At 40.9% G+C, this 22,665-nt stretch overlaps 1 protein-coding gene across 5 annotated transcripts in view; it reads left to right on the forward strand.

Moving 5' to 3' along the window:
* AKAP4 (A-kinase anchoring protein 4) overlaps nucleotides 1-21,551 on the forward strand; it is a 59,280-nt gene extending 37,729 nt beyond the window's left edge. For 2 of the 5 annotated variants that reach the window (XM_070290009.1, XM_070290011.1), the window contains exons 2-6: nucleotides 7,296-7,391; nucleotides 16,906-16,956; nucleotides 17,181-17,282; nucleotides 18,820-20,961; nucleotides 21,190-21,551. In XM_070290009.1, the coding sequence (XP_070146110.1) occupies nucleotides 7,296-7,391; nucleotides 16,906-16,956; nucleotides 17,181-17,282; nucleotides 18,820-20,961; nucleotides 21,190-21,345 (2,547 nt within the window). In that variant the 3' untranslated portion in view covers nucleotides 21,346-21,551. Of the gene's footprint in view, nucleotides 1-4,368; nucleotides 5,172-5,867; nucleotides 5,958-6,357; nucleotides 6,576-7,295; nucleotides 7,392-16,905; nucleotides 16,957-17,180; nucleotides 17,283-18,819; nucleotides 20,962-21,189 lie in introns of those variants that run through there. The other 3 variants (XM_070290008.1, XM_070290010.1, XM_070290007.1) reach the window with 3 other exon arrangements.
* Nucleotides 21,552-22,665: the final 1,114 nt, after the last annotated feature.

The following is a 22,665-nucleotide window of genomic DNA, read 5'->3' on the forward strand; positions in this document are numbered from 1 at the left end:
TGTGGCCTAACTATCTGTTTTTTTGTCTAGTTGTTTAACTTTAACACTGGTGTGTGTGTGTCCCAAATACCTGTTTTTTTGTTTGTTTAACTTTAAAACTGGTGTGTGTGTGTGTGTGTGTGTATGTGTGGCCCAACTATCTTTTTTTTGTTTGTTTAACTTTAAAACTGAGGTGAGTGAGCATGTGTGTGTGTGTGGCCGAACTATCTGTTTTCTTGTTGTTTTGTTTAACTTAAAACTGATATGTGTGTGTGTAGGTGTGTGGCCCAAATATCTGTTTTTTTGTTTGTTTGTTTAACTTTCAACATGATGTGTGTGTGTGTCCCAACTATCTGTTTTTTGTTTGCTTGTTTAACTTTCAAACTGCTCTGTGTGTGTGTGTGTGTTGTGTGTGGCCCAGCTACCTGTTTCTTTGTTTAGCTTTAAAACTGATGGGTGTGTGTGTGTGTGTGTGTGTGTCTGTGTGGCCCAGCTACCTGTTTTTTCGTTTAACTTTAAAACTGGTGTGTGTGTGTGTGTGTGTGTTGTGTGTGGCCCAACTATCTGTTTTTTTGTCTAGTTGTTTAACTTTAAACTGGTGTGTGTGTGTGTGTCCAAACTACCTGTTTTTTTGTTTGTTTAACTTTGAAACTGGTGTGTGTGTGTGTGTGTGTGTGTGTGTGTGTGGCCCAGCTCCCTGTTTTTTCATTTAACTTTAAAACTGATGTGTGTGTGTGTGTGTGTGTGTGTGGCCCAACTATCTGTTTTTTTGTTTGTTTAACTTTAAAACTCATGTGTGTGTGTGCCTATGTGTGTGCGTGGCCCTACTATCTGTTTTTATGTTTGTTTAACTTTAAAACTGATGTGTGTATGTGTGTCCCAAGTATCTGTTTTTTTATCTAGTTGTTTAACTTTAAAACGTGTGTGTGTATGTGTGTCCCAACTACCGGTTTTTTTGTTTGTTTAACTTTTAAACTGTTGTTTGTTTGTGTGTGTGTGTGGCCCAGCTACCTGCTTTTTCGTTTAACTTTAAAACTGATGTGTGTGTGTGTGTGTTTGTGGCCCAACTTTTTTTTTGTATGGTTGTTTAACTTTAAAACTGGTGTGTGTGTGTGTGTGTGTGTGTGTGTGTCCCAACTATATGTTTTTTTGTCTGGTTGCTTAACTTTAAAACTGATGTGTGTGTGTGTGTGTCCCAACTACCTGTTTTTTGTTTGTTTGTTTAACTTTAAAACTGGTGTGTGTGTGTGTGTGTGTGTGGCCCAACTATCTGGTTTTTTGTTTGTTTAACTTTAAATCTGGTGTGTTTGCGTGTGCGTGCGTGGGCGTGCCTGAGCTAAGTCTCTTCCGCCATATCCGACCGTTTGCTCTCCAGTGAACCGTAGCCTGCCGTTGTCCTCTGTCCATGTGGTTCTTGAGGCAAGAACACTGGAGTGGATTGCCTGTACCCTCCTCCAGGGCATTTTCCCAATCCAGTGATCCAACTGGCATCTCTTAAGTCTCCTGCGTTAGCAGGCGGGTTCTTTACCACTAGCACCACCTGGGAAGCCCTTACTGATGTTTACTGGTTTATAACTCAGCAATACCCAAGAGAAGGGATGTAAAAGGCAAGATATGGGTTGGGGGGGGGTAGGTGTATACAGAACCTTCATGTCCTTTTCAGGTACATTACTCTCTTGGTCTTGGGAGCTCCCCAACCGTCTATTTTAACAAGCTCTCCAGGTGATTCTGAGGCACACTCAAGAGTAAGAATTATTACTGTAAGAAGAAGGCTGCCCCCTCCGATAACTAACCAAGATTTTTATCATTATTACAGATTTCATGACTATATGGCTTCTGTCTTGTTACCTGCCTGAAATTCAAAGCCATCATTTGTTTCTTGAGCCCAGCTGTATGCCCAGTATTGTGACAGAAACAGAAAGAGATAGAGAAACTGCCCTCCAGGCTTTCAATGTAGGTGATCCAGAAATAGGGAAAGTTAATTAACTCTACAAGGCCAGATCTAGTCAATGTCAGATGAATTATACAGACAATAAACAAATGTTCTAGGAAGTCACAGGAGGGAAATTTCACAATTATAAGGGGGAGGGCCTGACTAGAAATGGTCACTGCCAAGCCAAGCCCACCCCTCAAAGTAGCTGTAAGTCATTTTCTACAAGGCAATAGAACAGATCTTAGCTGCCTAATTAAGCCCCTGCCTAAAAGGAAATCACAAGATATCTAGGAGTCTGCTTTCCTTTAACAGCTGCCCCTTGAAATTAAAAACATGAGAATGTTTATATCTTTTAAAGTCTTTTGTTTTCTCCCTCCACTGCTTCAATCACTCATAGGAAAGGACAGACAGATATGCACAGTACAGACATAAATGCTTGACAGAAGTAATTATGTAGCACCATTGCCAAGATGTCAAAATAACTATCTAATTTTTCATTGTAGTATGTTTGCATGAAGCTGCTCTAAATGACATTGTGTATTCTCATGGTTGTAAAACAATTCAGGAGAAAAAGAAGTGGATTTTCCATTTGTATTGGTCCACAGTAAACAATGTCTGATAATCATTAGCATTATGGCCCATTTTCCAAATGGTCACAGTGTCATCACATGAGCTAAATTAAGTAGGCTAAATCTAAGTCTGGAAGATCCTTAGTGGTACTAACAGGCAGACAGTGATTTCATAAAGGCTAATCGTTCAGCTTATTTAAATTTCATTTTGCCATTATCCATAATAATTACATTATAGGCACAGGTCCCATTTTTATTATCTTAATAGCTCTTTCAAACCAAATGCAAACTGAAAGCATATTTAAAGCGTTGACATGTATAATTATTCACAAGTCTGTGTGGAAGAGATGTTTGGGTAGAATAAACAAGGTTAGAAAACAGATGATGATGATTGGGGGAGAGAATGATAACCAAAGGTTGTGTGCTTAACATCTCTTATGTTTGATTCTTAAAGGCTAACTTAAGTGTATACTACTTCAGACATACTCACACACTAACACGGCATATTCATTCTTTTGACTCTTTGAGTGTCCCTTCTCCCCCATCTATCCCCATCTCTAGTCAGTACAGACCAGTCTGAGAGCTTCCGCAACTTGCGAGAAGCTCTTGTTGGATATACTGTAACCGATGACTAAACTTCCTTACGTTTCATTATTGGTTTCCCATCCCATTCAAATGCTGCTCTTGTTTGTTCCTGGTTAGCCTCCAAGATGACAGGATTGGGATGCCAAGGGACAGGCCTCTAATTATCCATAATAGTTCCCTCTTTGTCAGTTAGGTGATTTCATCAGACATTTTCCAGACAGAGATCACAGTTGTTCTCTTCTGGGCTGTGAGGGGTGTTTTATAGCTTTGTGTGTGTGTGTCGCTGTTGTCTGTTTTTATGTTAGGGTATACATTCTTGTGATTGAAGAATAAGTAAACATTTTCTTTCTTTGCTTCTTATTCCACAGACATGAGCCAGACACAGGAGCTCCAACTTTTTCTTTAATCATCAAAATTCCCCTGACCAGAGAGTGGTATAGGAAAAACAAGTCCTGTATTAAGTATTCTAACCCATTACCATTGACAAAGATGCCTTCCTTGACCCAAACTTATTTTTTAGTAAAAGTTGTATATATTTAAGGTATATAACATGGTGGTTTGATATAGTCAGGCTCCTCTCAGCTGCCTTCTCAACTAGGCCTCAACTTTGGCCTAAAAAGAACTATAACCTTCAGCACAATTTCATCCACTCTCTACATTAAGAGACTTGAACAAACACCAGCATAGTTTCTATCAATTCAAGGCCATGTCGCTAGGATGATACCGACCTGTTTAAAATGCCTGTCTGAGAAAGTTCAAAAGTGCCAAAAGAATTTACTGTTTATTTCAGCCAAAACCTGACTATAGCCCCCTGATCTTCCTTTTCTCAGAAATTTACTTTAGGAAACTTGTGATTGTAAATCTTTTCTCTGTCCCTTTGAAATGTATCTTTTATAACCCAGGAAAATGTTTCTCAAAGGCCTGGGAGTCATCCCTTTGAAATGTAATCATCAAGAAAGACAGGGCCCCTGTCTCCCAGTCTCTATGGAAGGGTAGGAATCTAACTTTGATAAGCACCAGTTAGCAAACACAGATGTCCTGATCACATTGATTAACTTCCCACCGCACAGATTTCCCTCAGCACTCCTCTGTCCATGGAATTTTCCAGGCTAGAATACTGGAGTGGATAGCTATTTCCACCTCCAGGGGATCTTCCTGACCCAGAGATTGAACCCACATCTCCTGCCTCTCCTGCACTGGCAGGCAGATTCCTTACCACTGTGCCACGGAGATTTTACCTCCTCTAGCACTTCCCAGCATTTTAAAGGCCTTTTGTTTCAGTGGATTGAGATCTGTTCATCTGAATTATCTCTCTTACTTCAGTAGCCTGAATAAAATAGGTTTTGCCACCTCAAACAAAGGTCCAGCTCTGTTTGTCTCTGATGCCATGAACTAACAAGATCAAAATTGTACAGGAGGGTTAAGACATGTGATTTGAGGTAACAGATAAAAGAAGAAATGAAGGTAGAACCAAGGATTTGAAACTCTATGATTTAGGTGTTCATCTTAATTGATTTTTAATTTAGTTACATTTGTTCCCGTGAGGTTAAGGTGAAGGCTGGTGGAGAAAGGACAAGGAAAAACCAAGATAAGACTTGAGCACAATAAGAGGATTTGGTTACGGGCTAATGTTTCCAAACTGGGGCTAACCTGAAGGCATCTCAAAGTGTAATGGATATTGCTTTAAGAAATACTGTAGCCAGCAATCTGTCACTGACCATAATGGAAAAGAATAAGTGAGGCTCAGGTCTTTACATGGGTTGAGAAGTATGTGAAGGGCTGACGCTGACCCAAGTGGATTGGCTTTGGGTAGGAGGGGGTTAATTATGTCTCATGAAGAAAGGTTAAAGTTTGCTGGACCAAGTAGACACTAGAATCCTAAGGACAAAGTCCCTGACTGTGTTGTCACTGTTCTCCATGGAAACAGTGATGTCATGAAGTATAAGTTCTGGTACCACTTGGAAATCAAGTCTTTAGGAGAGTATGGAGGGTTGAGGAAAGCAGCAACATCCTGAGCCAAACTGAAAGGGTCATCACACCATCCAGATTTAGAAGAAAAAGCCACTCCAATGTCTTACAAAATAGCCTATTCTGATACTACAAAGGTAAGGACATCTTCTCCCTTCTTTTTGACTAGCTACTGGGATGTCTTAATGATGAGGTGAAACTACAAAAGGGGGCTAAGGCTGCCTCAAATTTTCTTTCATATTTTTATTCAGGATACCCAGAAAGGACTTTAACATTTCTCTATTTCTACATAAATCCAAAGATTTATTGCCACATAACTCTGAATTTCTTATTTCCAAAGGGAAATGAGCTATGAAAATTAATACTGTTTTGCTCAGAGAGGCTGGTGGTCATTCTATATATGAAAAATACAGACCCCACCACACTGGTAACTAATATGACTAGATGGTTCTGGAAGTCTAGCCTGAAGAGGAATGAGAAGGGGGATCTTAAGGTGCTGTGAACGTGAAGGGAGGCCTTAAGGATCTGTGAATGTGAAGGGAAGTCTTAAGGAGTTGTGAGTAGGACAAAATATAAAAGAATTGTGTGTACCCTTCTGAATAGAACAGAAAAAGATGTGTTGTACAGTAGACAGCTTGATATGCTTTTGACATGGAGGGCTACTGAGTTTGCCAGCCTGCCCCACCTCTGCTGGGTTGCTATGGTTTCAGGCATTATGACTCAACAAACCCTGATGTTACACGCCAGGGTCAAAAGCAGCAGGGAAGGGCCTGGCTCCCTCAGTCTCATCCAACAGCTGACCGGGGTGGCAGCCAGCTGCACGTGCCCAAGAACTTGGCACTGCCCACTTCCATCTCAAGGGGCACATCTCCCTTCTAGGTGGCACATTTTCAGCCGAAGTCTAAACTAACTTCATTATCAAGGTAATGAGTTCATAAATTTTATTTTTTACAGTTTTTTTTTTTTTTTTTTTTAGAATTTGGACTTAGGCTATATCCAAATCATGAGGGACCTCTGTGCCTCCCCCTTCTTCTTGAAGGGAGAGTCCAAGATCTTAAGGGAATGAGATGGAGGGGAGTGGGGAGAATGGCAAAGGGTTGAAATGTAGTAGTATCCTGTGAAAGGTTAGCCATCAAAAGATAGTTATTAAAATGTTGAGACTGAGAGAGGCAGAGGGAAGGAGAGAGAGGGAGGGAGGGAGGATGGGAAAGGAGAAAGAGCAGGGAGGAGGGAGGAAGGAGGAGAGAGGGAGGAAAGGAGGGATGGTGGAAGGGAGGAAGAGAAAGAGGAGGAAAGGAGGGAGAGAAAAGTGTGGGAGGTGTCAAGGGGTTTGAAGGAAGTTGGCAGAGTTTATTCTCTCTTTCAAAAATAAAATTAAACTTTGTCCTATGGGATCAGGGTCTGATCTTCCCTCAGACATTTGTCTCTTAGTTATAGCTATTAGACTGAGTGGTCTCAATGTTCAGAAACTTGTTCTATATGTTAAAATCTTTATTCACTTTACTAATATTGACCTTGGTCTTCTCCAGTGGCCCTATGTGGTAAGTATCATAGCTGTTAACCTAAGACGTGGGTTAGACTAGGTTTAGTTAAAATTCTGGAGAAGGCAATGGCACCCCACTCCAGTACTCTTGCCTGGAAAATCCCATGGATGGAGGAGCCTGGTAGGCTGCAGTCCATGGGGTTGCTAGGAGTCAGACTTCACTTACAATAGTGAGCGACTTCCCTTTCACTTTTCACTTTCATGCATTGGAGAAGGAAATGGCAACCCACTCCAGTGTTCTTTCCTGGAGAATCCCAGGGACGGGGGAGCCTGGTGGGCTGCCGTCTGTGGGGTCGCACAGAGTCAGACACGACTGAAGCAACTTAGCAGCAGCAGCAGCAGCAGCTAAAATTCAGTTAAAGGGAATGAGGTGAACTTGACTCCCCTACAGTGTGGAGACTCCCTTTTAAATTTGTTTCCCAGGCTGTCATTTTTCCTGACTGGCATTTTCCCAGGTCAATATGATACTCCCTTGGTTTCAAATAGTTGGTGTGGGGAATCTAAATTAAAGAAGACCATGGACTGAGCTAAAAGATCTTGATCTTCAGGTCCAAACATTTCAGAGTGTCCTTCCCCCATGGCTTACCCTATCAGTTCCCAACCTAAAACTTATATGAAACACAGATGGGTTTCAGAAAGCCCTCCAGGGATTCGTAACAAATTCAGTTTCTTAAAATCATATATTAGACTTTCAGATTTATTTTATTTCTCTTTCCAGATGTCTGATGATATTGACTGGTTACACAGCCGCAGGGGCGTGTGCAAGGTTGATCTCTACAGCCCAACAGGACAACAAGATCAGGACCGGAAAGTGGTAAGACACAAAAATGACTCCTACCAAGGAGTGGAAAGGATTGGTGTATGGGTATAGATATCCTGGAGCCCAGGATAGGCTAATGGATAGTGACCTGTCCAAGGATTCAAGCTCAGTAAGGTCTGTGGGGGATCAGTGAGGTCATGGATCACACAGTCACAATTAAAGGGCGGGGCCAGATGAGTGATGCAAAGGATCTTGGGGCAGGCGGAGGGGGGGCAGGCAAGGGAGGGAGGTTGAGGGGAGTGAGGGGTGGTGGTTGCCTAGTTACCAGCCTTCATTACCTCACACCTCTGAAGTCATAATGATGTTGCCTAGCTACCAGTAAGTTGCCCCAAAGCTGGACTCCATCAGGGGGGCAAAATACTTCATTCTATGTTTCCCAAACTAAGAGTGATTTAAATAGTACTTCATATTTTTTATCATGTTCAAGCACCACTCATACTGTTATTTAATATGTATTTCTACAATGTTTTTTTAATTTATTTTAATTGGAGGCTAATTAAATTACATTATTGTAGTGGTTTTTCCCATACATTCACATGAATCAGCCATGGGTATGTGTGTCCCCCATCCTGAACCCCTCTCTAACCTCCTTCCTCATCCCATCCCTCTGGGTCATCCCAGTGCACCAGCCCTGAGCACCTTACCTCATGCATCGAACCTGGACTGGTGATCTGTTTCATATATGATAATATACATGTTTCACTGGTATTCTCTCAGATCATTCCACCCTCACCCTCTCCCACAGAGTCCAATAGACTGTTCTATACATCTCTGTCTCTTTCACTGTATCACATATAGGATTATCATTACCATCTTTCTAAATTCCATATATATGCATTAGTATACTGTATTGGTATTTTTCTTTCTGACTTACTTCACTCTGTATAATAGACTCCAGTTTCATCCACCTCATTAGAACTGATTCAAATGTATTCTTTTTAATGGCTGAGTAATATTCCATTGTGAATATGTATTACAGCTTTCTTATCCATTCATCTGCTGATGGACATCTAGGTTGCCTCCATGTAAACATCGCACTGTGATCATTGGGGTACACGTGTCTCTTTCAATTCTGGTTTCCTCAGTGTATATGCCCAGCAGTGGGATTGCTGGGTCATAAGGCAGTTCTATTTCCAGTTTTTTAAGGAATCTCCACACTGTTCTCCATAGTGGCTGTACTAGTTTGCATTCCTACCAACTGTGTAAAAGGGTTCCCTTTTCTCCACACCCGCTCCAGCATTTATTGCTTGTAGACTTTTGGATAGCAGCCATTCTGACCTGCATGAGATGGTACCTCATTGTGGTTTTGATTTGCATTTCTGATAATGAGTGATGTTGACCATCTTTTCATTTGTTTGTTAGCCATGGTGGGATGTATGTCTTCCTTTGAGAAATGTCTGTTTAGTTCTTTGGCCCATTTTTTGATTGGGTCATTTAATTTTCTGAAATTGAGCTGCAGGAGTTGCTTGTATATTTTTGAGATTAATTCTTTGTCAGCTGCTTCGTTTGCTATTATTTTCTCCCATTCTGAAGGCTGTCTTTTCACCTTGCTTAGAGTTTTCTTCGTTGTGCAAAAGCTTTTAAGATTAATTAGGTCCCATTTATTTATTTTTGCTTTTATTTCCATTACTCTGGGAGGTGGGTCATAGAGGATCCTGCTGTGGTTTATGTCAGAGAGTGTTTTGCCTATGTTTTCCTCTAGGAGTTTTATAGTTTCTGATCTTACATTTAGATTTTTAATCCATTTTGAGTTTATTTTTGTGTATGGTGTTAGAAAGTGTTCTAGTTTCATTCTTTTTAGCATGGTTTTCTTTTCAGTTTTGTTCATTTATTGATTTTACTTTACAGTATTGTATTGGTTTTGCCATATATTGACATGAATCCGCCATGGGTGTACATGTGTTCCCATCTTGTTGACCAGTTTTCCCAGCACCACTTGTTAAAAAGATTGTCTTTAAAGAGATTGTATATTCTTGCCTCCTTTGTCAAAGATAAGGTGCCCATAGGTGCGTGGATTTATCTCTGGGCTTTCTGTTTTGTTCCACTGATCTATATCTCTGTCTTTGTGCCAGTACCATACTGTCTTGATGACTGTGGCTTTGTAGTAGAGCCTGAAGTCAGGCAGGTTGATGCCCCCAGTTCCTTTCTTCTTTCTCAAGATTGCTTTGGCTATTCGAAGTTTTTTGTATTTCCAAACAAATTGTGAAATTATTTGTTCTAGCTCTCTGAAAAATACCATTGGTAGCTTGATAGGGATGGCATTGAATCTATAGATTGCTTTGGGCAGTATACTCATTTTCACTCTATTGATTCTTCCAATCCATGAACACAGTATATTTCTCCATTAGTGTCCTCTTTGATTTCTTTCACCAGTGTTTTATAGTTTTCTATATATAGGTCTTTTGTTTCTTTCAGTTCAGTTCAGTTCAGTTCAGTCGCTCTGTCATGTCTGACTTTTTCCGACCCCATGAATTGCAGCACACCAGGCTTCCTTGTCCATCACCAACTCCTGGAGTTCACTCAGACTCACTCATCACTCCATCGAGTCAGTGATGCCATCCAGCCATCTCATCCTCTGTCGTCCCCTTCTACTCCTGCCCCCAATCCCTCCCAGCATCAGAGTCTTTTCCAATGAGTCAACTCTTCGCATGTTTTCTTTAGGTAGATATATTTCTGCTGCTAAGTCACTAGTCGCAGCTGACCCTGTGCGACCCCATAGATGGCAGCCCACCAGACTCCCCCATCCCTGGGATTCTCCAGGCAAGAACACTGGAGTGGGTTGCCATTTCCTTCTCCAGTGCATGAAAGTGAAAAGTGAAAGTGAAGTTGCTCAGTTGTGTCCAACTCTTAGTGACTCCATGGATTGCAGGCCACCAGGCTCCTCCATCCATGGGATTTCCCAGACAAGAGTACTGGAGTGGGGTGCCATTGCCTTCTCCGAGATATATTCCTAAGTATTTTATTCTTTTTGTTGCAATGGTGAATGGAATTGTTTCCTTAATTTCTCTTTCTATTTTCTCATTATTAATGTATAGGAATGCAAGGGTTTCTGTGTGTTGATTTTAAATCCTAAAACTTTACTATATTCATTGATTAGCTCTAGTAATTTTCTGGTGGAGTCTTTAGGGTTTTCTATGTAAAGGATCATGTCATCTGCAAACAGTGAGAGTTTTACTTCTTCTTTTCCAATTTGGATTCCTTTTACTTCTTCTTCTGCTCTGATTGCTGTGACCAAAACTTCCAAAACTATGTTGAATAGTAGTGGTGAAATTGGGCACCATTGTCTTGTTCATGACTTCAGGGGAAATGCTTTCAATTTTTCACCGTTGAGAATAATGTTTGCTGTGGGTTTGTCATATATAGCTTTTATTATGTTGAGGTATGTTCCTTCTATTCCTGCTTTCTGGAGAGTTTTTATCATAAATGGATGTTGAATTTTGTCAAAGGCTTTCTCTCCATCTATTGAGATAATCATATGGCTTTTATTTTCCAATTCGTTAATGTGGTGTATTACATTGATTGATTTGCAGATATTGAAGAATCCTTGCATCACTTGGATAAAGCCCACTTGGTCATGATGCATGATCTTTTTAATGTGTTGTTGGATTCTGATTGCTAGAATTTTGTTAAGGATTTTTGCAACTATGTTCATCAGTGATATTGGCCTGTAGTTTTCTTTTTTTGTGGCCTCTTTGTCAGGTTTTGGTATTAGGGTGATGGTGGCCTCATAGAATGAGTTTGGAAGTTTACCTTCCTCTGCAATTTTCTGGAAGAGTTTGAGTAGGATAGGCATTAGCTCTTCTCGAAATTTTTGGTAGAATTCAGCTGTGAAGCTGTGTGGACCTGGGCTTTCGTTTGCTGGAAGATTTCTGATTACAGTTTCAATTTCCATGCTTGTGATGGGTCTGTTAAGGTTTTCCATTTCTTCCTGGTTCAGTTGTACTTTTCTATGAATTTGTCCATTTCTTCCACGTTGTCCATTTTATTGGCATATAATTGCTGATAGTAGTCTCTTACGATCCTCTGTATTTCTGTGTTGTCTGTTGTGATCTCTCCATTTTCATTTCTGATTTTGTTGATTTGATTTTTCTCCCTTTGTTTCTTGATGAGTCTGGCTAATGGTTTGTCAATTTTATTTATCTTCTCAAAGAACCAGCTTATGGCTTTGTTGATTTTTGCTATGGTCTCTTTTGTTTCTTTTGCATTTATTTCTGCCCTAATTTTTAAGATTTTTTTCTTTCTACTAACCCTACTAACCCTGGGGTTCTTCATTTCTTCCTTTTCTAGTTGCTTTAGGTGTAGAGTTAGGTTATTTATTTGATTTTTTTCTTGTTTCTTGAGGTATCCCTATATTTCTATGAACCTTCCCTTTAACACTGCTTTTACAGTGTCCACAGGTTTCGGGTTGTTGTGTTTTCATTTTCATTTGTTTCTATGCATATTTTGACTTCTTTTTTTTATTTCTTCTGTGATTTGTTGGTTGTTTATTCAGCAGCGTATTGTTCAGCCTCCGTAAGTTGGCATTTTTAATAGTTTTTCTCCTGTAATTGACTTCTAATCTTACTGCATTGTGGTCTGAAAAGATGCTTGGAATGATTTCAATTTTTTTGAATTTACCATGGCTAGATTTATGGCCTAAGATGTGATCTATCCTGGAGAAGGTTCTGTGTGCACTTGACAAAAAGGTGAAATTCATTGTTTTGGGGTGAAATGTCCTATAGATATCAATTAGGTCTAACTGGTCCATTGTATCATTTAAAGCTTGTGTTTCCTTGTTAATTTTCTGTTTAGTTGATATATCCATAGGTGTGAGTGGGGTATTAAAGTCTCCCACTATTATTGTGGTATTGTTAACTTCCCCTTTCATACTTGTTAGCATTTGCCTTACATATTGTGGTGCTCCTATGTTGGGTGCATATATATTTATAATTGTTATATCTTCTTCTTATATATTTATAATTGTTATATCTTCTTCTTAGATTGATCCTTTGATTATTATGTAGTGTTCTTCTTTGTCCCTTTACACAGTGTTTGTTTTAAAGTCTATTTTATCTGATATGAGTATTGCTACTCCTGCATTTTTTTTTTTTGGTCTCCATTTGCATGAGATATTTTTTTCCAGCTCTTCACTTTCAGTCTGTATGTGTCCCTTGTTTTGAGGTGGGTCTCTTTTAGACAGCATATATAGGGGTCTTGTTTTTTATCCATTCATCCAGTCTTTGTCTTTTGGTTGGGCCATTCAACCCATTTATATTTAAGGTAATTATTGGTAAGTATGATCCCATTGCCATTTACTTTGTTGTTTTGGGTTTGAGTTTATACACCATTTCTGTGTTTCCTGTCTAGAGAAGATCCTTTAGCATTTGTTGGAGAACTGGTTTGGTGGTGCTGAATTCTGTCAGCTTTTGCTTGTCTGCAAAGCTTTTGATTTCTCCTTCATATTTGAATGAGATCCTTGCCGGGTACAGTAACCTGGGTTGCAGGTTTTTCTCTGTCATCACTTTGAGTATGTCCTGCCATTCCCTTCTGGCCTGAAGAGTTTCTATTGAAAGATCAGCTGTTATCTTTATGGGAATCTCCTTGTGTGTTATTTGTTGTTTTTCCCTTGCTGCTTCTAATATTTGTTCTTTGTGCTTGATCTTTGTTGATTTGATTAATATGTGTCTTGGGGTGTTTCACCTTAGGTTTATCCTGTTTGTGACTCTCTGGGTTTCTTGGACTTGGGTGACTATTTCCGTCCCCATTTTAGGGAAGTTTTCAACTATTATCTCCTCAAGTATTTTCTCATGGCTTTTCTTTTTGTCTTCTTCTGGGACTCCTATGATTAGAATGTTGGGGTGTTTAAAATTGTTCCAGAGATTCCTGAGGTTGTCCTCATTTCTTTTAATTGTTTTTTTCTTTTTTCTTCTCTTCTTCATTTATTTCTACCATTCTATCTTCTACCTCACTTATCCTGTCTTTTGCCTTCGTTATTCTATTGTTGGTTCCCTCCAGAGTGTTTTTGATCTCATTTATTACATTATTCATTATTGATTGACTCTTTTTTATTTCGTCTAGGTCCTTGTTAAACCTTTCTTGCATCTTTTCAGTCCTTGTCTCCAGGCTATTTATCTAATTCCATTTTGTTTTCAAGACTTTGGATCATTTTTATTATCATTATTCTGAATTCTTTTTCAGGTAGACTACCTATCTCCTCCTCTTTTGTTTGGTTTGGTGGGCATTTACCATGTTCCTTTACCTGCTGAGTAGTTCTCTGCCTTTTCATCTTGTTTAGATTGCTGTGTTTGGGGATGGCCTTTCTGTATTCTGGCAGTTTGTGGTTGCTCTTTATTGTTGAGCTTCCTCCCTGTGGGTGGGGTTGGACCAGTGGCTTGTCAAGGTTTCCTGGTTAGGTAAACTTCCATTGGTGTTCTGGTGGATGGAGCTGGGTTTCTTCTCTGGAGTGCAATGAAGTGTTGAGTAGTGAGTTTTGAGATGTCTATGGGTTTGGTGTGACTTTGGGTAGCCTGTATACCGAAGCTCAGGGCTATGTTCCTGTGTTGCTAGAGAATTTGCATGGCATGTCTTGCTCTGGAACTTGTTGGCTCTTGGGTGGTTCTTGGTTTCAGTGTAGGTATGGAGGCTTTTGGATGATCTCTTATCGATTAATGTTCCCTGGAGTCAGGAGTTCTTTGGTGTTTTCAGGTTTTGGGCTTAACCCTCCTGCCTCTGGTTTTCAGTCTTGTTCTTACAGTAGCCTCAAGACTTCTCCATCCATACAGCACTGATGATAAAACATCTACGTTAATGGTGAAAAGATTCTCCACAGTGAGGGACACCCAGAGAGGGTCAGAGTTACATGGAGAAGAGATGAGGGAGGAGGCAGATAGAGGTGACCAGGAGGAGAAGAGGGGGAATCAAAAGGGGAGAGAACAATCTAGCTAGTAATCAATTCTCTATGTGCTCTTCACAATCTGGAACCCCCTGAGAGGTTCATGGAGTTACATAGAGAAGAGAAGAGGGAGGAAGGAGATAGAGGTGACTAGGAGGAGAAAAGGGGGGAATCAAAAGGAGAGAGACAGATCTAGGTAGTAATCAGTTCCTTAAGTGTTCTCCACAGCCTAGAACACCCACAGATTCACAGGGTTAGGTAGAGAAGAGAAGAGGGAGGGAAGAGATAGAAGTGACTTGGGGGAGAAAAAAAAGAGTCAAAAGGGGGAGAGAGCAGTAATCACACTCCTAAGTAAAAATGGGTACTCAAGATTGGATTCTTAAAGATTCAAATTTGATAACAAATACCACAATGCAAAGATTAAAAATTTTAAGTAGAGGTTATACTCTCAAAAGTACAATATTAAAAAAACAAGACAATATCACAAAATTATAGAAAATATATATGAAGTTTGCTTTAAAAATAGGGTCTTTTTTTTCTTTTGCAAGGTAATAGTAGGTTACAAAAATGAAAATTAAAGGAGTAATAGAGGACTTAAAGTTTTTTTAAAAAATGTTAATTAAAAAAACGATAATAGTACAAATATATCTAGAAATTTTCTCTGGAGCTGTTGTGAGCAGTGTGGGGTCAGTTCAGTTTCAGATAGTTCCTTGTTCCAGCTTATACTTCTCAAGGTCTATAGGCCCCTTCCTATGTAGTCAGTGCTAACTACAGGGTTTTAATCTGTTGCACGTGTCACTTCCGAGACGATTCCCTCTATTTATTTTGGCTTCTTCTGTTTGCAAGGGGGTATAGCTCGGGGGTAGAGCATTTGACTGCAGATCAAGAGGTCCCCAGTTCATATCAGAGTGCCCCGTGGTGGCTTGCTTTATAGGGGCCCAGTGGCTCCCACAGTAAAGCATCTGCCCACAATGCGGGAAACCCGGGTTTGATTCCTGGGTCGAGAAGATCCCCTGGAGAAGGAAATGGCAATCCACTCCAGCACTCTTGCCTGGAAAATCCCATGGACAGAGGAGCCTGATAGGCTACAGTCCATGGGGTTGCAAAGAGTCGGACACGACTGAGTGACTTCACTTTCACTTCTGTTTGCAGGTCTCTTCAGTGTCTAATTTCCACCCTGACACAAGGGGGCGAAGGTAGTCACTTATTTAGGCTCACTTGTTCAGTTATGCTGTGGGGAAGGAGGAACACTGCAAACAAATATCACTGGTGTGTGTGGGGAGTGCTCAGTGTCTCGGCCACACTGGGTTTGCACCCGCTCACAGCATATGTGCTTTTCCAGTCTACACTGCTAAGGCTTTAGGTTACTCTGCAATGGAACTGAAGTGGGCCCTGGGTTACATGCACTTCCCAGGTCTAAGTCACTCAGGTTCAGGTTCTCAGGTATTCCACAAAGGCACAGACTTGGTTGGGCCTGCGTTTTGTTCCCTTCCCGTTTTGTTCCCCTCCTAAGTCCGAGTAGCTCAGACAACGAGGTGCTTGGTGAGCACACTCTCCCCAGGTGCGGTGCATCTTATCACCTCCCTGGTCCCAGCTGCTGGATTTCCTGGGTGGCAGTGGGCGCACCCTCTCAGGTGTGCTGTGTGTCTCTTCTGGGGAGCTGATCTCTGGCTACAACCCTCCCTGCAGATGTTAACCATCCAGAATCCCAGGAAGTCTTGGTTAGCTACTGGAAGCCTGCTTGCAGTTTGGTAGAGGATGCCATCTTTGGGGCCAAGTTTGCCCCTTTCCGGCTCTAGCTGCTGCCCACCTGTCTCCCTGCCTCCAGCTGGGTATGGGCCGATCCACAGCCAGCTAGCTCTCCTCTGGTATTCGCTCAGTCCTTTGTTCTCCTTTCAAAGACAATGGGCTGCCTTTCTGGGTGCCTGGTGTCCTCTGCCAGAGTGAAGACGTTGTTTTGTGGAATTTGTTCAGTGTTCAAACGGCCTTTCAATGAATTTGTTGGGGAGAAAGTGGTCTCCCTGTCCTATATTCCTCCACCATCTTAGGACCGCCTCCTCTACAATGTTTTAAAAATTGACTTACATTTAAAAATTACCATCACTCTAAGCACTGTTATCCATAATATGATAGATTTGATAATCTAGTATGTATTTTCCTAATGAATAACAATTTAAAAGTACCTATTAAACACAAAAATTCTTATCCATGGGCCATCTAAAATCTATGTTATCAATAGTAAAATCACCACATTTTGGCAACAGTAGAAAGTGCTCCAAACTGAGAGCCAGTTATAATACAAGTTCTGCCTTTGAGTTTGTGTCAGTTGGGCAAATCATCTCCCCTTTTGGTTTTCTCAATAAATGTGGGTGCTCTATTTTGAACTCTCTCTCTTTAACAAGTAAGTATTCTCACTTAGGAAATGTAGTAACATTAAGATTCTGTCTGCCTAATAAAAATTTGTCTGTTGTTTATTGCATACTTAACTATATCCAGGCACTCTCCTAAAAGTTTTACACACACTATCTCAATCAATTCTCACAAGAACTGATAAGGTAGGTGCTACTATCATCTTCCAGCGAAATTAAGGCCTTTTCTCTAGAATTTTTCTAAATTAACCTTCCTAATTTGATGCAGATATGCTTTGTCGATGTGTCTACCTTGAGCGTTGAAGATAAAGATTCTAAGGTGGGTACACTCTCCTCCCCTCAGAGTTGCAGTGGGCGGGAAGCTGCCAAGAAGGGTTATCAGTGACAGCATGAGAAAGGGAAAGGTTGTGACAGAGGGTGGAAAGGTGGTGGGAACTCAGGTGGGAAGCCATCATTCTTGCTTTGAAGTAGTAGCCTAGGGGGCCAGATTGAAAAAAATCTCAAAACAAATTTTCACAAGAATCTTGTCTCTTAATTCCATAGGATGCTGCTGGTTGTAGTTCAGAAGGTGACTTAAACCTGGAGAATCTAGAAGAAAAAGAAATTATTGTGATCAAGGATACTGAGAAGCAAGACCAGTCTAAGGTATAGACAGCCTCTGAGTGTAACCTTTCTCATTCCCAGAGCTCACTGCTGAATCTGAGGGCTCTGGTTCAGAGATAGTAAGAGAACTATTGTCAAATAGACTGAAAATTTTAATACTATGGCATTCTAGAGAACACATGCCTAAGTTCAGAGTCACGGTAAGCTCAATGCCCACAGTAAGTTCACAGTATCTCACAGTGACGCTAATCACAGAGGCTCAGAATGCCCTTTCTTGATTTCAAGTAGCTCCTGCAAATAGAATCTTGCTGTGCTTTTCTTAACAAAGACATGGGCTTATAAGCAAGATCGTTTGCAATGTTCTTTGCTGGTTTGTAATGGACTTGTGTGTCTCACATTGCCCAGTGTCCAAAACAATAGAGAAGATATGGAGAAGAGAGAATCCACAACAATCAAACACTGTAGTTGCCTGGTCTCCACCCTGTTGTCTAAGAGATTACCTAGGCTAGTGGGTACCATAAAGTTTGAATCAATTACATTTGTATACCACTATCACATATGGAATTCTTTTGTTTTTGTGTAAATATCCCAAATTACACCTGGTAAGCTGGTTTGGGGTAGGCATTAGCACACATGATAATTCTCACAGTCCTAGAAGCCTAGAGTAGCTGATAATTGGAACAAGATATTTGGTTTCAGTGCAAAAGAGTTAAATATTCCTTGTTCTATGTTCCTAGGCTCATATTGTAATCAGAAACATCATTTCTGACCCCAGATGCCTTTGAAGCATTTTTTACATGTATTATGATGAAAGTGGACTCTAAGGAAGGGAAAACCAGTTATAAAATATTCTCAAAGGGTTTTGGGTTCAGTTAAGGGTGGCCGACTTCACTTTGGGGTCTTAGTAGAAGGATACACCTGGTGTTTGTTTTTAAAAGAGGAGCCCATATTTACAACACACAATGTAGGTCTCCTTGATTGTAACTTAAGCTACATGTGGCAATGACAAGCATATTAAGAGACACATTGATATACATGCATATTTTTACATTCACACATATATACTGAATATTCATACTACCATGCACATGTTAGCCTATACAGATGACATAATACAATGAGTATGATGTCAGCACATTATGACACATGTTACACACAGTGACATCACACATGTGCACTGACACACATATGCACACATACATACAGGCACATTTTCACACACAATATAAACTGACACATTCACACTCATGAGTCGATATATTAATGTGCATATACACACACAACAGAGACACTGACACATTTTTGACATATATTGTGATAAATTCACATACTCAAATGAAATAGACAAATTTATTGATAACACTTATATGTAGTTAAATGTACAAATGTATATACCCTAAGCTTTTGTCACTGCCACTTGTTCTTGAATGTTTATTAATGTATATAATTGTGTGTTATGTGCCCATGAAAATTCTAAAGGCCAAATCCTTAATCTGTGCAACTTCAGAGATATATTTTCTAAATAGAGGAAAGAAGTACCTATCCAAACTCTTATGGATGGGTGTTGTTCTTTTTTTAGACGGAGGGATCAGTGTGCCTTTTCAAACAAGCTCCTTCTGATCCTTTAAGTGTCCTCAATTGGCTTCTAAATGATCTTCAAAAGTACGCCTTAGGTTTCCAACATGCATTGAGCCCCTCAGCCTCCAGTTGTAAACATAAAGTAGGAGAAACAGAGGGAAGCTGTCAAAAATTGCCTTCTGGGAACTGCTACAGCATCTATGCCGATCACCTGAACATGGATTACGTGAAAAACGAACCTCAGAGCCTACGTCTGGAAATGACAGCCGCCAAAAACACCAACAATAACCAAAGTCCTTCTACTCCACCAGGAAAATCTCCTAGTAATCAGAGAGCAGTTAACTCCCCTGATGGAGAATGTTCTATGGATGATCTCTCCTTCTATGTCAATCGATTATCTTCTCTGGTAATCCAGATGGCCCGTAAGGAAATCAAGGAGAAGTTAGAAAATGGGAGCAAATGTCTTCATCATTCGATCTATCCACCCAATGGGGACAAAGGGAAAAACAGCCCTCGCAGTGCTGTGAGCAAGATTGCTTCTGAAATGGCCCATGATGCTGTAGAAGTGACCTCTGCAGAAATGCGGGGCACTGGGGAGGAGTGTAGGGATGGTGGTCGAAAAACCTTTCTGTATAGTGAATTATCCAACAAGAACAAAGGTGGAGACAAACAAATGTGCCAAAGAGACAGCAAAGAATTTGCAGATTCCATCAGCAAAGGACTCATGGTTTATGCCAACCAAGTGGCATCTGATATGATGGTTTCTGTTATGAAGACCTTGAAAGTTCATAGCTCTGGGAAACCAATTCCAGCTTGTGTGGTCCTGAAGAGGGTGCTGTTGAAACATACCAAAGAAATTGTGTCAGATTTGATTGACTCCTGCATGAAGAACCTACATAACATCACTGGGGTCCTGATGACCGACTCAGACTTTGTCTCAGCTGTCAAGAGGAATCTGTTCAATCATGGGAAACAAAATGCTGCTGATATCATGGAGGCTATGCTGAAACGTTTGGTCAGTGCTCTTCTTGGTGAAAAAAGGGAAACTAAGTCTCAGTGTTTGTCATATGCATCCTTGAAAGCCGGGTCCCATGATGCCAAGTGCAAAAACCAAAGTCTCGAATTTTCAGCTATGAAGGCTGAGATGAAAGGAAAGGACAAATGTAAAGGGAAGCAAGAGGAATGCAAGTCTTTGACCAGTGCTGAGAAAGTCAGTGAACATATCCTCAAGGAGAGCCTGACTATGTGGAACCAAAAGCAGTGTAATCAAGGCAAGATGCCTAGCAAAACCTGTCCCCATAAGGAGGAAAAGAGAGAGAAGATCAGCCCTTCCACAGATTCACTGGCAAAGGACTTGATTGTCTCTGCCCTTATGCTGATCCAGTACCATCTGACCCAGCAGGCTAAGGGCAAAGAGGCATGTGAAGATGACTGTCCATCTGGTAGCATGAGCTATATGACCCAGAGTGCCCAATATGAAAAGTGCGGAGGTAGCCAAAATGCCAAGGCACTTTCAATGAAACATCTAGAAACTCGTGGAGCACCTGGACCATCCACCTCTCTGAAGGACAATCAACATCTGGATTCCCAGAAGCTGGATATGTCAAACATGGTTCTATCACTTATTCAAAAACTGCTTAATGAGAGCCCCTTCAACTGTGAAGATCTGTGTGAAGGTGAGAACAAACATTCCGAGGTCAGGACAAACAAATCAACCTCCATGTTCAAGAAGTCTGACAGAGAGGAAGAACAAGGCCAGGACAATCGAGAAGTTGACTTTGTCAGTGGGATGAAGCAAGTGAACCGACAATTTATAGATCAGCTGGTAGAATCTGTGATGAAGCTGTGCCTTATCATGGCTAAGTACAGCAACAACGGGGCAGCCCTCACTGATTTGGAAGAACAAGCATCCTCATCCAACAACTCTAATTTTTACCAGGCCAGTGGCTCCAGATGTAGTCATGAAGCTGGGATTTCTCAGAGCTCCCAAGACTCTAATGGACCTGAAGTCATCGTCAATAATCAATGCTCAACAAGCAGCTTGCAAAGGCAGCTCCAAGCCGTCCTGCAGTGGATTGCAGCCTCACAATTTAATGTACCCATGCTCTACTTCATGGGAGATGATGATGGACAACTGGAGAAGGTAAGCGATAGCAACACAACAAGGAACAAGAAGAAAGGGGGCTGGAATGGGTAGGGGCAGGGAGGCAGTATTGTACTCAGAGCAGTGCATTCTTTTTTCAGTCTATCTTTTCAGCCTTTAATCCAAGAATCATAGGCAGAAAGATGGGTGGGGTGTAGGTGACTTTCTCCCTCTGGGTCCTGGCTCTAAAAGCATCACATGATTCAAGCTATCTCTGCTCTCTCACAGCTTCCTGAAGTTTCGGCTAAGGCAGCAGAGAAGGGGTACAGTGTAGGAGATCTTCTTCAAGAGGTCATGAAGTTTGCCAAGGAACGACAACTGGATGAAGCCGTGGGAAACATGGCTAGAAAACAACTGCTAGACTGGCTGCTCGCTAACCTGTGAGCCAACAACTCCTTTGCCTCCTCTCCCTCTCCGTTTACTCCTTGCCCCCAGCAGCATTCCATCCCAGCTGAAACACCCCTACCATCAAGCCAGTGAACTGTACTCTACATGATTGTATTTCCCAATACATCAGCAGTTGGACTGTGCAAATACAGGGTGTCCCAACAAGCTGGGAAAGAAAATGAATAAAAAAAATTAAAAAAAAATGGTGCCAGTGTTTTCTTGGTCAGATATATCTAAGGCAATTGGGTCCAGTTTCAAGGAATGATGATACAGTGTTGGACTTGTGTCCATATCTCACCCTGGTTTATTTTCTAAGCAACCAAGACACAAGGGTATAACCCATGTCCAAGTTCCTAAGTCATTTGTCTTATCCAAATCTCAGTCCACAAGTTATTTAGAGGTTTGCCACCATGGCCTCCCTGTTCTTCCAGAATTATGCATATAACTTGATAATCCCCCCTTATAATCCCAAGAATGCAGATTTCTTGATCACTTTTAAGAGTTTGAAGATAGGAGCCTAGATGAAAAACAAACTTCAGAAAGTATATTACTCATGCACACACATACACTCCCAGGGTCCACTACACATGGCTAAATCCCACCCAGAACTACATCAGGATCCAATCCTTCCCTAAACACAAAGCTTCCTTATAAGTCATTTCCTTCAACTGATGAGATTTCCTTGTTTTACAGCAGTTTGAAAAACTTTGCAGAGAACAAAGGTATAGAATGATAAATTCTTCACAGCCACCCTATGTGAATCGCAATATCTCCTTTGAGACTAGCAGTAAATTCCTAGATTTCTTGTATACTTCTCAGAAGTCCATCACAATGCTATAATTCATTACAAATCAGATCAAGACAGTGTTTCCAGCCCTGTGGTCCTCTGTTGGCTAGTTTGCATCATTCTGGACTCAAAGCTTTGGACTCTTACTAGTTTCATGGCCTTAGAATCATCTAGGTAGACTCTGAGTCTTTATTTACCTGTAAAATGTAGACAGGGCTTCCCAGATGGCTCACACAGTAAAAGAATCTGCCTGCAGTGCAGAAGATGAGTTCAATCCCTGAGCCGGGAAGATCCCCTGGAGAAGGAGATGGCAACCCACTCCAGTATTCTTGCCTGGAGAATCCCATGGACAGAGGAGCCTGGCAGGCTATAGTCCATAGGGTTGCAAAGAGTCGGACACAACTGAGAGACTAACACACACACACAGACAACGTAGACAAAGTTACCTTCCCTGTTTAAAGATTAAACTAGAGGAATAGATGTGATGATGCTCTGTAAAAAGAATCTTTTTTTTTTTTTTTTTCCTGAGC

This window comes from Ovis canadensis, chromosome X (assembly GCF_042477335.2).
Source record: "Ovis canadensis isolate MfBH-ARS-UI-01 breed Bighorn chromosome X, ARS-UI_OviCan_v2, whole genome shotgun sequence".
Taxonomy (NCBI): Eukaryota; Metazoa; Chordata; class Mammalia; order Artiodactyla; family Bovidae; genus Ovis; species Ovis canadensis.